General features: G+C 44.0%; 2 protein-coding genes across 5 annotated transcripts in view; both read right to left on the reverse strand.

Annotated features, from left to right (window-relative positions):
* MTF1 (metal regulatory transcription factor 1) overlaps nt 1-15,669 on the reverse strand; it is a 61,043-nt gene extending 45,374 nt beyond the window's left edge. The window contains exons 1-2 of the mRNA XM_053577374.1: nt 15,569-15,669; nt 13,492-13,950 (exon numbers count right to left, since the gene is read on the reverse strand). Of these exons, the coding sequence (XP_053433349.1) occupies nt 13,492-13,899 (408 nt within the window). The 5' untranslated portion in view covers nt 13,900-13,950; nt 15,569-15,669. The remainder of the gene's footprint in view (nt 1-13,491; nt 13,951-15,568) is intronic.
* A 1,556-nt stretch (nt 15,670-17,225) lies between these two features.
* The window catches only part of INPP5B (inositol polyphosphate-5-phosphatase B), a 72,838-nt gene continuing 71,077 nt past the window's right edge, over nt 17,226-18,986 (reverse strand). For all 4 annotated transcript variants that reach the window (XM_053577370.1, XM_053577369.1, XM_053577372.1 and 1 more), the window contains one exon: nt 17,226-17,554. In XM_053577370.1, coding sequence (XP_053433345.1) covers nt 17,439-17,554 — 116 coding nt within the window. In that variant the 3' untranslated portion in view covers nt 17,226-17,438. The remainder of the gene's footprint in view (nt 17,555-18,986) is intronic.

Below are 18,986 nucleotides of genomic sequence, written 5' to 3' on the forward strand. Positions count from 1 at the left end.
GAAAAAAAATTGTCCTTGCTCTCAAGGAGCTCCAAGTCAAAAGAAGAATCAAACAAATAAACAGGAAAAAAAAAATAACATGGTTTGAGAAGTTAAACCAATAATAGATGTTCAGCACCCTATGTGACTATATAATAGAAGTATCTAACTTAGACTTGGGATGACTAAGAAAGGCTTCCTAAAGGAGGCAATGCCCAATCTGAAGTTACAGACATGAGGGAGAGGTGATGCATAATTATTCTGCCCCAAAGAGCTTCAGACTCTAAGCATGACTTTAATTTTCCTGTGGTATCAAATGTTGCCTGGTACCATGCTAAGGAGCACTAAGGGAGAAGGTTAGGTTCAGTAAGGATGGTGTCTAGTTCTAGTAATGGGCATGAAGCCTGAGCTTTCAGAGAACTGATGCTGATTCGCAAAGTGCTCTAGCAGCTCTAGAATATAGAAATACTTAACAAAGACAATCATCCTGTTAAGTCAACAGAATCAAAGAAGACAGACAGATGAATAAGATAAAGAAAAGTAAGAAAATTAAACACTAGAACTCTAGGAGACAAAAGCTCTAAAAAATTAGAAAAAGAAAAAAAGGCCGGGTTTCTCCTGGAGGAAAAGAAAGTGAAACTGAGACCTAGACTTTACACTCATTTACAGCCCCCTACACCATAAAGCAGCGATCCTCAAACTTTTCATCACCAGGGACTGGTTCCATTTTTTCCATAGACTGGGGTGAAAGTGGGGTGGGGGATGGTTTTGATATGAATCTACAAGTAATAGATTTATTATGGTCTCTGTGCAGTCAAACCTTTCTGCTTATGATAATCTGTATTTGCAGCTGCTCCCCAGTTGCTAGCGTTACCGTCTTAGCTTCACCTCAGATCATCAGGCATTAGATTCTCAAAAGGAGCATGCAACCTAGACCCCTAGTATGTGCAGTTTACACTAAGGGTTCATGCTCCTTTGAGAATTTAATGCTGCTGCATCTTCTGATAAGACGCAGGGTTCAAGCAGTAATGCAAACGATGGGGAGCCCCGTAAACACAGATGAAGCTTCATCTGCTGCTCACCTGCTGCTATGCAGCCCACTTCTTAACAGGCCATGGATTGACAGACTGATACCAGTCTGGAGCCCAGAGTTTGGGGACCACAGCCATTGGAAAGGGAGTCCATGACTCTGAGCACCTAAATATAACATTTTTATAAATAAATGATTGACCTGGCTTTTATGATTGTAGAAATTGTTCTTTCCGGCTCAATGCCTGTAGTTCAGTGAGTAGAATGCCGGCCACATACACCGAAGCTGGTGGGTTCGAGCCTGGCCTGGGCCTGCTAAACGATGACAACTGCAACCAAAAAATAGCCAGTCACTGTGGCGGACACTTGCAGTCCCAGTTATTTGGGAGGCTGAGGCAAGAGAATCACTTAAGCCCAAGAGTTTGAGGTTGCTGTGAGCTGTGACACCAGAGCACTCTACCGAGGGCAAAATAGTGAGACTCTGTCTCAAAAAAAAAAGAAAGAAAAAAAAAAAAAAGAAATTGCTCTTTCCTCTCCATCACCAAGCACTTCCTCTCCCTGAGTCTGACTCTTACTCTCCACACGGGCACAAATTTTATTTCTTGTCCTCCAAAAAGCTCATGGAAAAAAATATAAGCACCCTGAAGAGACCCTATTTCTTAACAGATCTTTCAAGCTGTACCAGCACAGCTGAGTTCATATAGCTTCCCCACATCTCAGCCCTTTACCCTTACAGAACTAATGCCATCTTGTTCCCCTTCATTTCTCAGTTCTCTTCACAGCCACAGGTCTGTGTCTGATACCCCCATCTTTTCAAAAGTGTGTGCAATGGTAGAAATCAGTTCAAACCTTAGTTCTATGACTTGCTACCTATGTGTCTAAGCCTTGGCTTTTCATCTGTAAAATGGGGGCAAATAGAACCTATTCTATATAAATAAATATGAACATATATTTATTATTATTTTTTTTTTGAGACAGAGTCTCATTCTGTTGCTCTGGATACAGTGTTATGGAATCATCATAGCTCACAACAACCTCAACTCTTAGGCGCAAGCAATCCTCATACCTATGCTTCCTAAATAGCTGGGACTCCAGGTGCCCATCACAACACCCAGCTAATTTTATTTATTTATTTATTTATTTATTTTTGAGACAGAGTCTTACTCGTCACCCTTGGTAGAATGCCCTGGTGTCATAGTTCACAGCAACCTCAAACTCTTGGGGTCAAGGAATTCTCTTGCCTCAGCCTCCCAAGTAGCTAGGACTACAGGCACCGACCACAACGCCTGGCTTATTTTTAGAGACGGGGGTCTTGCTCCTGCTCAGGCTGGTCTCGAACCTGTGAGCTCAGGCAATACACCCAGCCTTGGCCTCCCAGAGTGCTAGGATTACAGGTGTGAGCCACCACGCCTGGCCTACTAATTTTATTTTTAGTAGAGACAGGGTCTCACTCTTGCTCAGACTGGTCTCAAACTCCTGAATTCAGACTGTCTGCCCATCTTGGCCTCCCAGAGTGCTAGAATTACTAGCATGAGCCTCTGTGCCTGGCTTAATCTATATTATTTACTTTTTTTTTTTTTGAGACAAGAGTCTCACTCTTTTGCCAGGCTAGAGTGCAGCATCCGCCCAGCTTGCAGCAACTTGAATCTCCTGGGTTCAAGCAATCTTCCTGCCTAAGCCTCCCAAGTAGCTGGGAGTATATGAGCCCACTACAAAGCCCAGTTAGTTTTTCTATTTTTAGTAGACACGGGTTCTTAATCTTAGCTCAGGTTGGTCTTAAACTCTTGAACTCCTCCTGCCTTGGCCTCCCAGAGTGCTAAGATTACTGGTATGAGCCACGGCTACCGGCCTATGTTATTTACTTTTATTTTCTGTAGAGTTAATCTCACTATATTGCTACTCTCAAACTCCTGGGTGTAAGTGATCCTCTATTTTGGCCTCCTGAATAGTTAGGACTATAGGCACCCATCACAATTCCTGGCTATTTTTCCTAAATTTTTTTAGGAGAGACAGGGTCTTGCTCTTGCTCTGGCTGGTATTAAACTCCTGAGCTCAAGGGATCCACCTGCCTCAGCCTCCCAGAGTGCTAAAATCACAGGCGTGAGCCACCGTGCCAGGCCAGGCCACAAAACTTTACTAAAGCATATAACATACTGACTGGTATATAGCAGGTACTCAACAGATGCTAGCTTCTCTCCATCTCTGCCAGCAAAATAGAAGTCCTCATTCTTCAGCTTTAGAGCCCTCAGCTCTGCGTGGTATCCCAGATGCCCACCATGGAAATTACTTTTAGTGGCCTGGTACTATGGATGTCAATGGAATCTGTGTCTGAGAGCAGACTACCTGTGACAAGAGCCGGTATTCACAAAACCCCCACAGGGGACTACAAACAGGTTCTCATTTTAAAACATGGTTACAGGGGAAAGCAGAAAGAGGGACGGAGGGAGGGGGTGGGGCCTTGGTGTGTGTCACACTTTATGGGGGCAAGACATGATTGCAAGAGGGACTGTACCTAACAATTGCAATCAGTGTAACCTGGCTTATTGTACCCTCAATGAATCCCCAACAATAAAAAAAAAAAAATCATAATAAAACTAAATAGCACAATCAAAAAAGAAAAAAACATGGTTACACATGGTAGTCTACATCCACAGTGGTATTAATAGGACAATTCAGTTACTTGGGGATTACCAAGACCTCTGTAGGCTATCCTGGAACCCAATCACATTTATAACCCTGTCTCAAGGTAAAAATGCTTCCCAAAGAGTTTCTAAAAAAAAAACACTGTAGCATTTTAACCTCTTCTCAAGTTGGAGATTACCTCTTTTTTTTTTGTAAGACAGAGCCTCAAGCTGCCGTCCAAGATAGAGTGCTGTGGCATCCCAGCTCACAGCAACCCCCAACTCCTGGGCTTAAGTGATTCTTTTGCCTCAGCCTCCCAAGTAACTGGGACTACAGGCACCCGCCACAACGCCCGGCTATTTTTTTGTTGCAATTTGGCTGGGGCCGGGTTTGAACCCACCACCCTTGGTATATGGGGCCAGCACCCTACCCACTGAGCCACAGGCACTGCCCTGGAGATTACTTCTTTATCTCCTTCAAGAACCACAGAGGTCTATGAAGGGATAAAAAGCAAATTAACATTCACTGAATCACCATATATCAGATTCCATGCTAACTAAACAAGGCCACGTATCTAGTATACACCAGAATAAAGATGGAGCGTAGGCCAAAACTACATCACAGAAGAAATAACTTTAAGAATAAACTTGATTTAGAGGAGGAAAAAAACCCATCAAAATTCAGGTTCTTTTGTCAATGTCCTACAACAGCAAAATTTCAGTGATATCTAACAGGTACAACCTACATAAATGGAAACTTGAGACCTATAATTCCTATTGCAACAAGTTTGAACACCAATGTGAACACAAAACCATCTTCATCCCTTTTCTAGGCCAGTGGATTTGAGTGATGGAAATGCTGATGACTAACAATAAATGCATAACATACAGGCAGGCAGGTAGGGGACACACTGATAAAATGGTTTCCTATGGTGGTAAACGGAAAACAAGTCCTGCTCTGGTTTCCTACAGAGCCTCACACATACAGCTGTGGGAACTGAGAAGGGGACCTGCAAAGGAATGTAATCACAGTATGCAATGACTAAAAAGTGGGCAGTCCCTCTCTGGGAGAGTCAACAACATCCTGGGTTGTCTGAGCGGACCATTCCACTGCCTCAGGGATTTATAATGAGGGTGAAATTGGAAGTAGGTCTTCCAAAGGGCCACACTGAAAAGCCTCCAGAACACTGGAGTCAAATTTTTTCCAAAAAAAAAATTTTTTTTAAGACAGTTTCACTGTTTTACTCCAGGCTACAGTGCCATGGTCTCACCCTATCTCATAGCAACCTCAAACTTCTAGGCTCAAGTGATCGTCCTGCCTGAGCATCCCGAGTACCTGGGCCTACAGGGATAGGCCACCATGTCCAGCTCCAATTTTTCTATTTTTAGTAAAGGCAGAGTCTTGCTCTTGCTCAGTCTGGTCTCCAAGTTCTGACCTCAAGGGATCCTCCTGCCTCAGCCTCCCAGAGTTCTAGGATTATAGGCATGAGCCACTGCACCTGGCCAATTATTCTATTTTTTTTTTTTTTTGTAGAGACAGAGTCTCACTTTATGGCCCTTGGTAGAGTGCCATGGCATCACACAGCTCACAGCAACCTCCAACTTCTGAGCTTAAGCGATTCTCTTGCCTCAGCCTCCCGAGTAGCTGGGACTACAGGCGCCCGCCACAACGCCCAGCTATTTTTTGGTTGCAGTTCAGCTGGGGCTGGGTTTGAACCCACCACCCTCAGTATATGGGGCCGGCGCCTTACTGACTGAGCCACAGGCGCCACCCACCAATTATTCTTGTATTTATAATGTCCCACTAAAATATATAAACTTCCTCTTTTTTATTTATTTATTTATTTATTTTCAGTTTTTGGCCAGAGATGGGTCTGAACCCACCACCTCTGGCATATGGGGCCAGCACCCTACTCCTTTGAGCCACAGGCGCTACCCTAAACTTCCTCTTAAAATGTCACTGACCACAGTTCATTTGTGGTGTGTCTAGAGGCAATATACCAAGCAATCTAATCCACAAAACATCATTGTAACTGTGCTTCTTGGCAGAGAAAAATATTCCTTCCCAATCAGTACATGGGAATACTTTTGTGCAGCAAAATAAACATATCTGTTATATGGTTCTTAGGTTTTTTTTTTTTCCATATTCCTTGGCCAATTATTTTGTAAAAAAGTGGCAAGGTGGGTGGCACCTGTGGCTCAGTCGGTAAGGCGCCGGCCCCATATACTGAGGGTGGCAGGTTCAAACCCAGCCCCAGCTGAACTGCAACCAAAAAATAGCTGGGCGTTGTGGCGGGCGCCTGTAGTCCCAGCTACTTGGGAGGCTGAGGCAAGAGAATCACTTAAGCCCAGGCGTTGGAGGTTGCTGTGAGCTGTGTGATGCCATGGCACTCTACTGAGGGCCATAAAGTGAGAATCTGTCTCTACAAAAAAAAAAGTGGCAAGGTTAGCCATGGAGGATAGAGATACATCATATTCACATATGTAATTCAGATAGAAGTAAATGACCAGGTAACCTACATAGTCCTGGAAGGTTCTCTGGAAAGCCACAGACACAAGAAAGTTTGGAAAATGGTGGACTGTGTGAATGAGCTAAAGAAAACATAGCAGCTGGGCGGCACCTGTGGCTAAGGAGTAAAGGTGCCGGCCCCATACATGGGAGTGATGGGTTCAAACCCGGCCCCAGCCAAAATAAACAAAAAAAAAGAAAAGAAAAAGAAAACAGCAGCTTAGAAACCTGGAGTAGATAGACTACAATTAAACAGCCCTTAAGAATGTTTCTGAGCCTCTGGCTCAAAGGAGTAGGGCACTGGCCCCATATGCCGGAGGTGGTGGGTCTAAACCCAGCCTCCACCAAAACTGCAAAAAAAAAAAAAATTATCCAAATACTTGGGTGGCGCCTGTGGCTCAGCAGATAGGGCGCTGGTCCCATGTACTAAGGGTGGCGGGTTCAAACCCGACCCCGGCCATACTGCAACAACACAAAAAAATTAGCCGGGTGTTGTGGCAGGCGCCTATAGTCCCAGCTACTCAGGAGGCTGAGGCAAAAGAATCGCCACAGGAGTTGGAGGTTGCTGTGAGCTGTGACGCTACCACACTCCACCAAGGGCAACAAAGTGAGACTCTGTCTCAAAAAAAAAAGAATGTTTTTGAGGCTCGGGGCCTGTAGCTCAGTGGCTAGAGCACCAGTCACATACACCAGAATTGGTGGATTTGAACTCAGCCCAGGCCTGCCAAACAACAATGACAACTACAACCAAAAAATAGCTGGGCATTGTGGTGGGTGCCTGTAGTTCCAGCTACTTGGGAGGCTGCGGCAAGAGAATCACTTAAGCCCAAGAGTTTGAGGTTGCTGTGAGCCGTGATGCCACAGCACCCTACCAAGGGTGACCTAATAATGTCTCAAAAGTGACACTGTCTCAAAAAAAAAAAAGAAAGAATGTTTTTGAGCAGAATGACAATTTTTTTTGTTTGAGATGTTCTTGCTTTGTCACTGGGCCAGAGTGCAGTGACATCATTATAGCTCACTACAATCTCATATTCCTGGGCTTGAGTGATTCTCCTGACTTAGCCTCCCAAGTAGCTTAGACTTAAAGGTATGTACCACCATGCTTGGCTAATTTTTCTACTTTTTGTGCAGACAAGGTTTCATTCTTGCTCAGGCTGGTCTCAAACTCCTGAGCTCAATCGATCCTCCCATCTGGCTTTCCAGAAGTGCTAGGATAACAGGTGTGGGCCACCATGCCCAGCCATGACATTTTGCTTTTTGAGACAGAGTCTCACTTTGATGCCCTCAGTAGAGTGCCATGGTGTCAGAGTTCACAGCAACCTCAAACTCTTGGGCTCAAGTGATCCTCCTGCCTCAGCCTCCCAACTAGCTGAGACTACAGGTGCCTGCCACAATGCCTGCCTATTTTTAGAGACAGGGTCTTGGTCTTGGTCAGGCTGGTCTGGAACTCCTGAGCTCAGGCAATCCACCCGCCTCAGCCTCCCACCTCACCCGGTCATGACAGTATTTTGGTTGGAAATTTCTTAAAGCTACCAAATCAACAAAATCAAGTATGAGAACAAGGTATGGGAAATTAAAGTCAGAATGACCAGTGGCCTTGTGTTAGGAAAAAATGGTAGCTATGGCAAGGTTCTGGTTAGCTTACTTTTTGCACGAGACAAACATGAGGGGGAAAAATGAGGTAATTAGGTAAGCCAACTACACACTCAATATGGAACAATGGAATAATCCAGGGTAAACAGGAAATTCAGGCTAAAATCTGACTCAGAAAGTAAGCTGCTTAGGAAGCCAAGAAGACTAACTAGTCATCAAATGATTTGATTTCTCAAGAGCAACACCTGTGCATGGAGACGAGGAGAAACCAATTTTAAAAGAGGGAAGTGAGGGGAGTTGGGGAAGGTTAAAAGATCATGAAATGTGTTATTGAAGGGTCATAAACATTAGCCTCTTCAGTTCAATTACATAAATTTAAATGGCAAAATAAAATCACCGTCAAAGCAAAAACTTAAGGTAAGATGGTGCTTCAGGAAGGCAAGTCTCCTGAATGGTAATTAAGCGAGGTTTTTTTTGTTTTTTTGAGACAGAGTTTCACTATCTTGCCCTTAGTAGAGTGCCATAGCATCACAGCTCATAGCAACCTCAAATTCTTGGGCTTAAGCGATTCTCTTGCCTCAGTCTTCCAAGTAGCTGGGACTACAGGCACGAGCCACAACTCCTGGCTATGTTTTGTTGCACTTGTCACTGTTTACCTGGCCTGGGCTGGGTTTGAACCCACCAGCCTCGATGTATGTGGCTGGAGCTATAACCACTATGCTACGGGTGCCTAGCCAAAGCAAGATTTTCAAAGACTAAAGCTGCCGCTGCTTCTCCCTCAATACCCACCCAGCTCAAACCTACTGACTTCAAGAATAGTTTATAGAGCCTTCCATGTAGGGTCTCATGGATAGAATGGAAAAACGTTGAGTGGCAGGCAAGTAGAGTGAGCTAAATCCATAGGAGACAGAATGAAGTGCTCACAACATCCTTGACCTTTCCTATTTGACATTATTATCAATGACCTGAAGATGTGAATGGCAAACCAGGCTTGCAAATAGAATAAACCAATTTGCGAAAAGTACAAAGTGGAAAACTGACAGCTAATATCACTGGTTGTATAATCATTCCCTCCCTACCATCTTCTCTTCTGCCTACATCAGCATTTCCCAAAATACTGCCCTGCAAATGAGATCTGCAAAATGGTTTTTTAAGTTTAACACATCTGAAAAATTTTATATTTTCCTCCTTCTTAGTTATTGGCACTCCAAAGGCTCTGAGAAGTCCTGTAAACAAACTTCTGTCCTAATTTAACTTAATGTTTCCCAAACAGTTGCTCATGAAACAATTTTGCGCAGTAATCATTAACTGAGAACAGCCTGAAGTTTAGGTCCCAAACCATGTTCAAATTTTCTATGCTAGGCTTGGCACCTGTAGCACAGTGGTTACGGCACCAGCCACATACACCAAAGGTGGCAGGTTCGTACCCGGCCCAGGCCAGCTAGCCAACAATGACAACGCAACAAAAAAAAGCCAGGCGTTGTGGCGGGTGTCTGTAGTCCCAGCTACTTGGGAGGCTGAGGCACTCTCTTGCCTAAGCCCAAGAGTTGGAGGTTGCTGTGAGCTGTGATGCCACAGCATTCTGCCATGGGTGACATAGTAAGACTCTATCTCGGGGCAGCACCTGTGGCTCAGTGGGAAGGGCACTGGCCCCATATACTGAGGGTGACGGGTTCAAACCCGGCCTGGGCCAAACTGCAACAAAAATATAGCCAGGCGTTGTGGCGGGTGCTTATAGTCCCAGCTACCCAGGAGGCTGAGGCAAGAGAATAGCCTAGGCCCAGGAATTGGAGGTTGCTGTGAGTTGTGACACCACAGCACTCTACCAAGGGTGATAAAGTGAGACTGTCTCTACAAAAAAAAAAAAAAAAAGAGTGTCTCAAAAAATTTTTTTCTATGCTAAAAAAATGATTTAATCCCTTTGAGCTATACTACTACATCATCACTCTTCTCCCTCCAACTACCAAACTTAAAAAAAAAAAGAAAAAAGAAACACCAAATTTGACACTTCCTGCTTCCTGTTTCCTCATCACCCACTTACTTCTTCATCACTCAGTATCTGGCTTCAGCCTCCAATGCTCTCCTGCAGTTCTTCTCATGATGTGAAAACTTAAAACAACTAGCAGAACTAATGGATTCTCTCAGGCCATCAATCTCTCTGCAAGGTCACATAAGAATGAAAATTCACATTTCTGGACACTCTTCTCCCTCAGCTTCCACCACACTGCCTTCTACCCATCTCTTTGACAAGTGTGATCTTCTCAGGTTCCTCTTTCTCTTTCCAACCCCTAAGTTCTCAGGCCAACTCTTACTTCTCCCTTGAGTAATATCACTGGTTGTATAATCATTCAAACTACAGCCCATAGTTTGAACTACCACCCTTTTGTGGGTCCGCAATTCTAATCCCAAGCTATTTCCTTGACTTCAAATCCACATTTCCGGTGGAGTTTCAACTTGCTCATGTTACTTTTCTTCAAGGACTATACAATTCAACACACTCCAGCTAAACTCATTCATTTCTCTACCAAGCTTTTTCCTTTGACTATCTTATTGATTTCTGTTAACAGGATCACCAACTGGAGCCACTTTCTGTCTACTGAAGTACCAACCAGCATGGACTCCAACTACTTAACTTTTTACCTACACTTGAAGCTCCATTAATCAGCTATGCTAAGACACGGCAGAAACTCAACATACTTGAGTTGGAAAATGGATGAATCATTTCAATCAATATGATTCAAAACCTTTGAATCATGCCCAACTAATAGCTCATCCTTCAAACATTTATGAAGTTCTGTCATATCTCTACAAGAACTCTTGATTCTCTCCATGTACAAGACCATTATCCTTCATTAGATTTAAATGAAACTCCAAACCTAAACTACAACTGTCTCCTAACTGGGCATAAGTTTTCTCCAGCTTTCTAAATGCTATTCTAACCACATTACTCCTTAGCTCAGACACCTTCAATGGTTTCCCACTGTTTTCAGAATATAGAGCAAAACCCTTAGTATGCTATCACTGCACTCCACATTTGGATCTTTACTATCTTTCCATCCTTATCTCCTACTACTCATGTTCTAGTCCAAGGGTCAGCACACTATAGCCAGTGGACTAAACCCAGCCTGCTGCCTGTTTTTGCAAATAAAGTTTTATCAGAACACAGCCATGTTCATTCATTTATGTATTGCCTGTGACTACTTTTGAGCTACAATGGAAGAGCTGAGTATCTTCAACAGAAATCTTATTTCCTGCAAAACCTAGAATATTTACTATTTAGCTCTTTACAGAAAAAGTGTGCTGACCACTGTTTAACAGGACAACCTACTATACTCTGATTTTAGTATATGTGCTGCCGAAGCGAGCACCCGACTATACTCTGAAAATGGCCTGTGTTCCCCACAATCCTTCCTTTGTTCGTGCTGTTCCTATCTCTTGGAAAGACCTTCCCCTGCTTTTTTCCCATATTGTCCACATTCTTTAAGACTAGTTCAAATGCCACCTTTTTTATGAAGACTCCTGAAGCTAAAGGCAAACTTCTGTGTGCTCGCAGTGGAATATTTGTAACTCTTCTTCAAGTTTATCATACTGTGCCTGATGTTACGATTACTAGCATAACTGTATTTCTAATTCTATATTATAAACCATCATAGTCACTGGCAACTCCCACAGAGCTTAACAGCGCCTTGCTCTATATCTGTTGAAGTACAATGAACTCCTTCAAGCCCAAATATTGGGTTGAAACTAATGAGATAAAATTTAATAGGGAAGTATTTCAAAAGCTTACATGCAAGTTTCCATATTCAATTGCATAAGACTTGACAGCTGCACATATGAGAGTAATTTAGAGCAGGGTTTCTCAAACTCAACATTAATGACATTTTGGGCTAGATAATTCTGCACTGTAAATAACATAGTCTTTAGCCTCTACACACTAGACTCCTATAGCATGTAACCAGTATGACAATCAAAAATGTGTTCTGGGGCGGCGCCTGTGGCTCAAGGAGTAGGGCGCCGGTCCCATGTGCCGGAGGTGGCGGGTTCAAACCTAGCCCCGGCCAAAAACCACAAAAAAAAAAAAAAAAATGTGTTCTGGGGGAGAAAAATTGCCCTCAGTTGAAAACCACTACTCTAGAAATTTCCAAGTATGAGCTATAAGATGTTTCTGTTGATAAGACATAGATTATATAATAATTGTAGTAGGTGTCCAGATTAAGATATGAGCCAAAAAAAAAAAAGATAGATAAGAGCCACACATGTTCAGTGCTAGCTGACTCACACTTTGTGATATTGTGTTCAAAACTGGATTTTAAAAGAACTTTGGGGCTTGGCGCCCATAGCACAGTGGTTACCGCACCAGCCACATATACCGAGGGTGGCAGGTTTGAACCCAGCCTGGGCCAGCTACAATGACAACAATGACAACTGCAACAATGACAACAAAAAAAGCCAGGCATTGTGGCTGGCGCCTGTAGTCCCATCTATTTGGGAGGCTGAGACAAGAGAATTGCTTGGGCCCAAGAGTTTAAGTTTGCTGTGAGCTGTGGCACCATGGCACTCTACCCAGGGTGACATAGTGGAACTCTGTCTCAAAAAAATAAAAAATAAAAGAACTTTGAAAAACTGGATTTCATACAGTCAAAGGTGACCAGGCTGATGAGAGACTAGAGAAAATGTCATAGGAGGGATACTTAAGTAAATTGAGGTATTTAGCTTAACCAAGAGAAGATGAAGAGAAACCTGTTATCGTCAAATAGCTGATGGGCTATTCTGTTGGAAAAATGTTACTCAGGAAGGCAGATCTAGTACCAGTGGGCAGCATGTGCAGGAAGGCAGATTTCGGTTCTGTACAAGTAAAAACTTTGGAATAATCAGAGCCGCCAAAAAACGTATGGGCTAAGCTATGAAACACTGTGCTCTTATGAAACACTAGAAGTGTTTCAATGGACACCCAGAGAATTGATGTTAGAGATGCTGTAGGAAGATTCCTGCATGGGGTAGGAGATAGGACAAGATGGTCTCTCTAAGGTTCTCTCTAGCTCTGACATTCCAAGGCTAGCAAAGGAAAAGCCATATGGCACAAATAAGCCATACGTACAAGCCATATGCAATCTCAAGACTTTGATTAGAGCAAAAGAGAAAAATACTTTGCTAAATAATTCACCCTATTTATGTTTGATAACACCTTACATTTAGTCTCTGGCACTGTAACTATCAGTGACCTATTTTTTTCTAGACAATGGATATCACTACCTTTAAACTATAACTTTTCTTCTGCTAATAATAACTACTAGTATAATTTGTAAAATGCTTTGCAGTTTTCAAAGCATCCCAATATGCATAACTTTACTCACAGTAGCTAAATGATAAACATGAAAACTTATTTTAGATAACCTGTTCTCACTTACTGCCTCTTGCCTGAATCTTATGAAAGCTAGCAGATGTTCATCTCCAAAACGAATCACTTATACACAACCCAGAGATATTTTAGGATCAGCAACATGGATTTACTTCAGTGAAATTTCTATTTTATTTATGATTTGGAGAAGAAAATTTGAGAAATTCTAACTTAGCATTCTCAAATTTCATGCGGCTACACAAACCAAATTTCCAGGAAGCAGTCACAATAAAACATGAAGCAAAACTATTTTAGCTCCTAACCCCAGGGATTCCTTTATTCCTCAGCTACAACTACCAATAAGAATTGTGTAAGGATTTGCCCCCAAAGCAAAAGGGGCCCTCACTCACTGCTTTACTTACTTCTTTACGTTTGGTTTCTGGACATTCCGACTGCAGAGTGAGGGTTGCACCTTCGATATTACGTGGCATGGGCGTGGAACCAGGGTTTATTGTCAAATGAATCTGATCTGGTGAGATAATGTGTTGCACATAACCCTGGGACATTGCTTCATGATCTATTAAGTGAAAGCCCTCTTCACCCCCTACGAGAAAAGGCAAGTGTTCTCCACACTGTCCATCGTCGTCTTCATCCTCCAAAGTGCCAGGATCCTGCTCAATCAGAACAGTGGTCCTATCATAAACAGTTCCAGATGAGGAAGGCACCAGTCCATTTTTATCCACAAACCTGAGCATCTTATCATCAGGGATCAGCTCATCTTCCTCTGGCTCAAAGTAGATGATGTTGTCTTCTGGACTGTGTTCCCCCATGGTTCAATTGTGCTCAGCCCAATTGTGAGAAATGAAAATGTAATGACCTGTCTGCAATAGAACAAAGCCAAAGTTAGACCCATACCAGAATATCCATGGACCTCCTCCAAAACTTCAGGGGTCATTTTCTCTCTTATTTAAAGAGCAGGCCAGAGAAAATGGAAAATCATCATTGTGGGAATAATCTTTTGTATTTTAATTTTGAAACCATTAAGCCATTTTGAAGGAAAAGCAATGCCTTATTGAAGTAATACATAGCAGTTCATAAGACTTTATAAATGTGTCTTGCTGTCAAACAATTCAGACGAGTCAAAATACCTAAAGGGAACAAAGGAGCAAAGAGAACAGTGGCCACTTGAAAACTGAGTTGCTATAAATCTTAAAGTATGAAAATCTCACTGAAATATCCCACCAAATCATACTATGAAGTAGTACATGGCCTCATGTAGACCATGGCAGAAGGAGCAAGGCTTTGGAAACAGTCAAGTACCTACATCCTGAATTTGGTCTTTACTCTTTAGGTATTCTATGCTTCATTTTTCTTAGAGGTAAGGTGGGACTATTAATTCCTGTTCTCTCAAAGTTATGAGGAATAAAACAGATAATGTATGTTAAGCACAATGTCTAACAAACAGTAGAGGAACAAGTGTGAATTCCTTCTCTTCTAGAACAGATGTTTCTGTCTCTGGGTGGAGAGATTAATCTCTAACCAAGCACAACTAATGACAATCACTGTATCTGTTTATCTCCTAAAACAATAAGGTGTTGGCCAGAATGTATGCTAGTGTACTGGGCTCTTTGCCCTGAGGGAATGCATCTTACTGACTTTTGTTGCTATAGCTTAGTAAACTGACATTAAAAATTCAGAAAATATCAGCTAAATATATGAAAGACGTAACAACATACTCTCTCAGGATGATATGCACTCTTGAGAAAAATACCAAATTTGAAGTTCTATGCCCTGAAATAGTGATTCTTCCTTCACCTGCAAACACACAGGTTCTACAAACGTGGATTTGACTGACAGAACAGAGAATTTAAAAATTCTCAGCTTTCAGTCTGGCTTGGCACGTTATCTTTCTCTTCTTTTCTGGGTTATAACGTGAGCCTTTACCTAGTGGGGCGACTAGACAGAGAGGTAGTTACCAGAGACAGGCCAAGGGATCGGATCCGGGAGGAACCGGCCCAACTCCTAGCTCTGGCTTACGCAACCCATAGATGCACATTTCGCTGCATCTGCGGGGAGAGATAAGAGCACCAAGGGCCCCATTAGGCTACCCCGACACCATCGGCGGCAACGCAGAGACCAACTGTCCGGAACAAACAAGACCAGAAGATTTGAGGGAGGCCAAGGAGGAGTGAGAAGGGGGCACCCTTGAAAGAAGGCTGGGAAAAGGAACCTGTCTGAGGTAGCTTTCAGCCCAGGGCTACAGAGAAAAATCCGAAGACGAGCTGGGGGCCTCCAAGTACCGCGAAGAGGGGCAGGGTCCGGGTCTCCATGGAAACAGGAGGGGGGGCTGGATACCCATCCCCATGGAAACCGAGGAGGGGTGGGGTCCCCATGGTGACCAGAGCGAGGCCTCTATTGGCAAATGCTTCAGGAGGGAGCCTAAGTCTCATGCCCCGCGGACAGTACCAAGCCCAAGCCATTTCTAGTTTAGCCTTTTACCTCCGCGGCTCCCGGCAACGGCGGCAGCAGCAGCTTCTCCCCTCCCCAGCGGCACCATGATTGCCCCCACCTTCCCCGAACGTCACTTCCGCTTCCGCTTTCCGGAGGAAGGAGGAGACAGCGGCTCCGCCTGTCCCTGGAGCTTCTGGTTGGCTTAACGGGTATGAGGGTTGAGCCCCAGCCTCCAATTGGCGAGCAGGAGGGGCGGGGGCGGGGGCGGGGCGCCGCTGGGACACAGCCCGGGCGGTGAGTTCGCCCCGCTCAAGCAAGCGCCGTGGCTTTACCCGACCGCTCCAGACCTTAGGAAAAGCGAACAAACCTCCAAGCACTAATTCCAAATTATCGTTAGCCTGGTTTGCACTGGCCACCATCGCTCTGGCAGCTGCGCTTGCACCGGCAAGGACCTTCCTCTTCCCAGCCGCCTGTCAAGGGTGCTCCCTTCGCACTCCACAGTTAGCCACCAGAATCCCGGCTCCGACCCGCAAGAGAGCCTGGAAGACTGCGACGTTCCCGATTTTCTCCCTCCAGGACCCCAGCTCACCCTCATTACCCATCAAACTTAACAGGCAGTTACAATTAAAGAGGATTAGACCCCAAATGGCAGAACTAGGAGTATTCCAAGCCAAACAGAACGCTCTTGCCTCTTCCCTTTCTCACATGCTTTCATAAAACCCCCTATTTCCTTGCTCTACACACTCCTTCCCAGGCCCGCTGTCCTAACTTTTTCTCCCTGTAGATGATTCTGGATTTCGACGGGACTCGTACCGAGCCAGTTAACGCCACCTACTGGTCGTTCCCTCCCTTTAGCTGTTCACACCGTCCTTTCACACTGCCCTTAGAAGAAGTGGCATTCCAATACCCAAGTGAATGCCCAAAGTAGCGGTTTTGTGTGTTTCTTTATTATACACCTCTCCTTTCTAAATGCCTGGAAGATCTAGCTGTTAGGTCCTCAGCAGCCACTGCCTGTTTTTTCCATAAGCTGCTTTTCTAGAATATTCAGAGTGAGACAACCACAAAGATTAGATCAGGGTAAGGGATTCAGGCCATGGCTGTACCATCCACTAGACTGCCAGGGGTGGGTCTCTTTGACCCCCGATCATCTACCCCAGTGCTTTAAGCCATAAAAGTCCAGTTGCAGAAAGATGTCATCTTTCAAGAGATAAAAACATACACAACAACTGCTGTTAAAAATACATTTATCATTAAAATACATTACACATATGAGAAAGGGGATGCATCATATACAGTTTGGAGGATTTGCTGGCCAAGAAAATCTCACTTGTTTTATCAGAACAGCCGTTTCCTTCCGTGTTTCCATTTTTGAAGCCACCTTCAGAGGCTGCATGGCCTTATCCAGGTAGGAAGAGGGGTGTAATCTGCATATGCATATACACATGTACTCAAACTGAGCACTGGAAGCATTTGGGGGAAGCCATGGCCTGTTTATCCAGCAGTTTCCACTTGCATTCTTGCTGTCCAACTCATTGTCCTTTCAGGACTCCAAAGTCTGTTCAAATATCTGACCACAGGGAGCTCAGCCCAGGCCACAGGGAAGGCACTAACTATGCCCTGGAGTCAGGTTGAGTAAACAAAAGTATAGTTACTTTTAAATTTTTTAAATAAAAAAATGAATATAGATCTATCTGTGTTAAATAACTAAAGTTAAACATCAAATGTCAGTTTCATTGTGGTGGATTTTCCCCATGTCTTCTAACTCACGGTAGCACTGAGTGTGCTAGGCTCAGGAAACAGACAGCTGCCAATCTTCTTTCCAAGTGGCCTCACATAATCTTAAGGTGTCTCTTCAGCTGGAACAGGTAGAGCTGGTAATTGGCTGCCTTGAGTAAAACACAGGTGAAGATAAAGAAGCTCAAAGTGAGTTGAAGAGGAATTGGTGAATAAATTCTTGAGCCTTCTTCTTCTCTGTCATTTCATGCTTTTGGTTACCAGCTGGGTTTCGAAGCAGTAAGCTGCCAAATATGCTAGCTGCATGGAAAAAAAAAAAAGAAAACAGAAAATAAAGAAGTAAGCAAAAGAAAGTATTCAAGCTGGCGCAGTGGCTCCCACCTGTAATCCTAGCACTTGCGAGGCCAAAGCGGGTGGATTGCCTAGCTCATGACTTTGAGACCAGCCTGAGCAAGAGCAAGACCCCATCTCTAAAAAATAAGCCAGGCGTTGTGGTGGGCACCTGTAGTTCCAGCTATTTGGGAGAATGAGGCAAGAGAATTGCTTAAACCCAAGAATTTGAGGTTGCTGTGAGCTATGACTCCATGGCACTCTCTACTGAGGGGCACAGAGTGAGACTGTGTCTCAGAAAAAATAAAAAGACGGTACTAAAGTTATGCATAGCTTAACAATGAGGATATTGGAGGCCAGGCGCGGTGGCTCACGCATGTAATCCTAGCATTTGGAAGGCCAAGGTGGGTTCATTGCTTGAGCTCAGGAGTTGGAGACCAGTCTGAGCAAAAGCAAGATCCCATCTCTACTAATAGAAAAACTAGCTGGGCATTCTTATAGGCTCCTGTAAGTCCCAGCTACTCAGGAGGTTGAGGCAAAAGGATTGCTCAAGCCTAAGAGTTTGAGGTTGCTGTAAGCTATGATATCATAGCACTCTATCCAGGGTGACAAGAGTGAGACTGTCTCAAAAAAAAAAAAAAAAAAAGGGCAGTGCCTGTAGCTCAAAAGAGTAGGGTGCCGGCACCATATGCCAGAAGTGGCAGGTTCAAACCCAGCTTCAGCCAAAAACTGCAAAAGAAAAAAATAAACAAAAAAAAAAAAACAGGCTCAGCGCCTGTAGCTCAGTAGTTAGAGCACCAGCTATATACACCAAGGCTGGCGGGATCCAGCCCGGCTCAGGCCTGCCAAACAACAATGACAACTACAACAAAAAAATAGCTGGGCGTTGTGATGGGCACCTGTAGTCCCAGCTACTTGGGAGGCTGAGGCAAGAGAATTGCATAAGCCCAAAAGTTTGAGGTTGCTGTGAGCTGTGACGTGACAGCACTCTACCAAGGGCAATATAGTGAGACTCTGCCTCAAAATATATATATATATTCTTAGAGATGGAGTCTCATATGTTGCCCAGGCTGGACTCAACCTCCATGTGCCACTGCAGCCTGTCCTTAGAAGGATGTTCTATGACTGTCAGCTTTCTTGGGGTTGAGTGATGTAAAGAGAAGGTCTTCTTGCTAATTCAGCATGGCCCTTCACCTCCCGCTCTGTTGTTTCCCTGTGCTCCCTCATCTGGAGGCGCTCTTGTTCCACTCTTTTGCAGAATAAGCCTGTCATCTCCTGCTATATTGGGGGAGGGTGACACTACAAAATAAAAAAAAAAAAAAAATTAGCCAGGACTGCATGTGGTGGCTCATGTTTGTAATATGACCACTCTGTCAGTCCAAAGCAAGGGGATTCCTTGAGC

The sequence above is a fragment of the Nycticebus coucang genome, chromosome 22 (genome assembly GCF_027406575.1).
Source record: "Nycticebus coucang isolate mNycCou1 chromosome 22, mNycCou1.pri, whole genome shotgun sequence".
Lineage (NCBI taxonomy): Eukaryota > Metazoa > Chordata > Mammalia > Primates > Lorisidae > Nycticebus > Nycticebus coucang.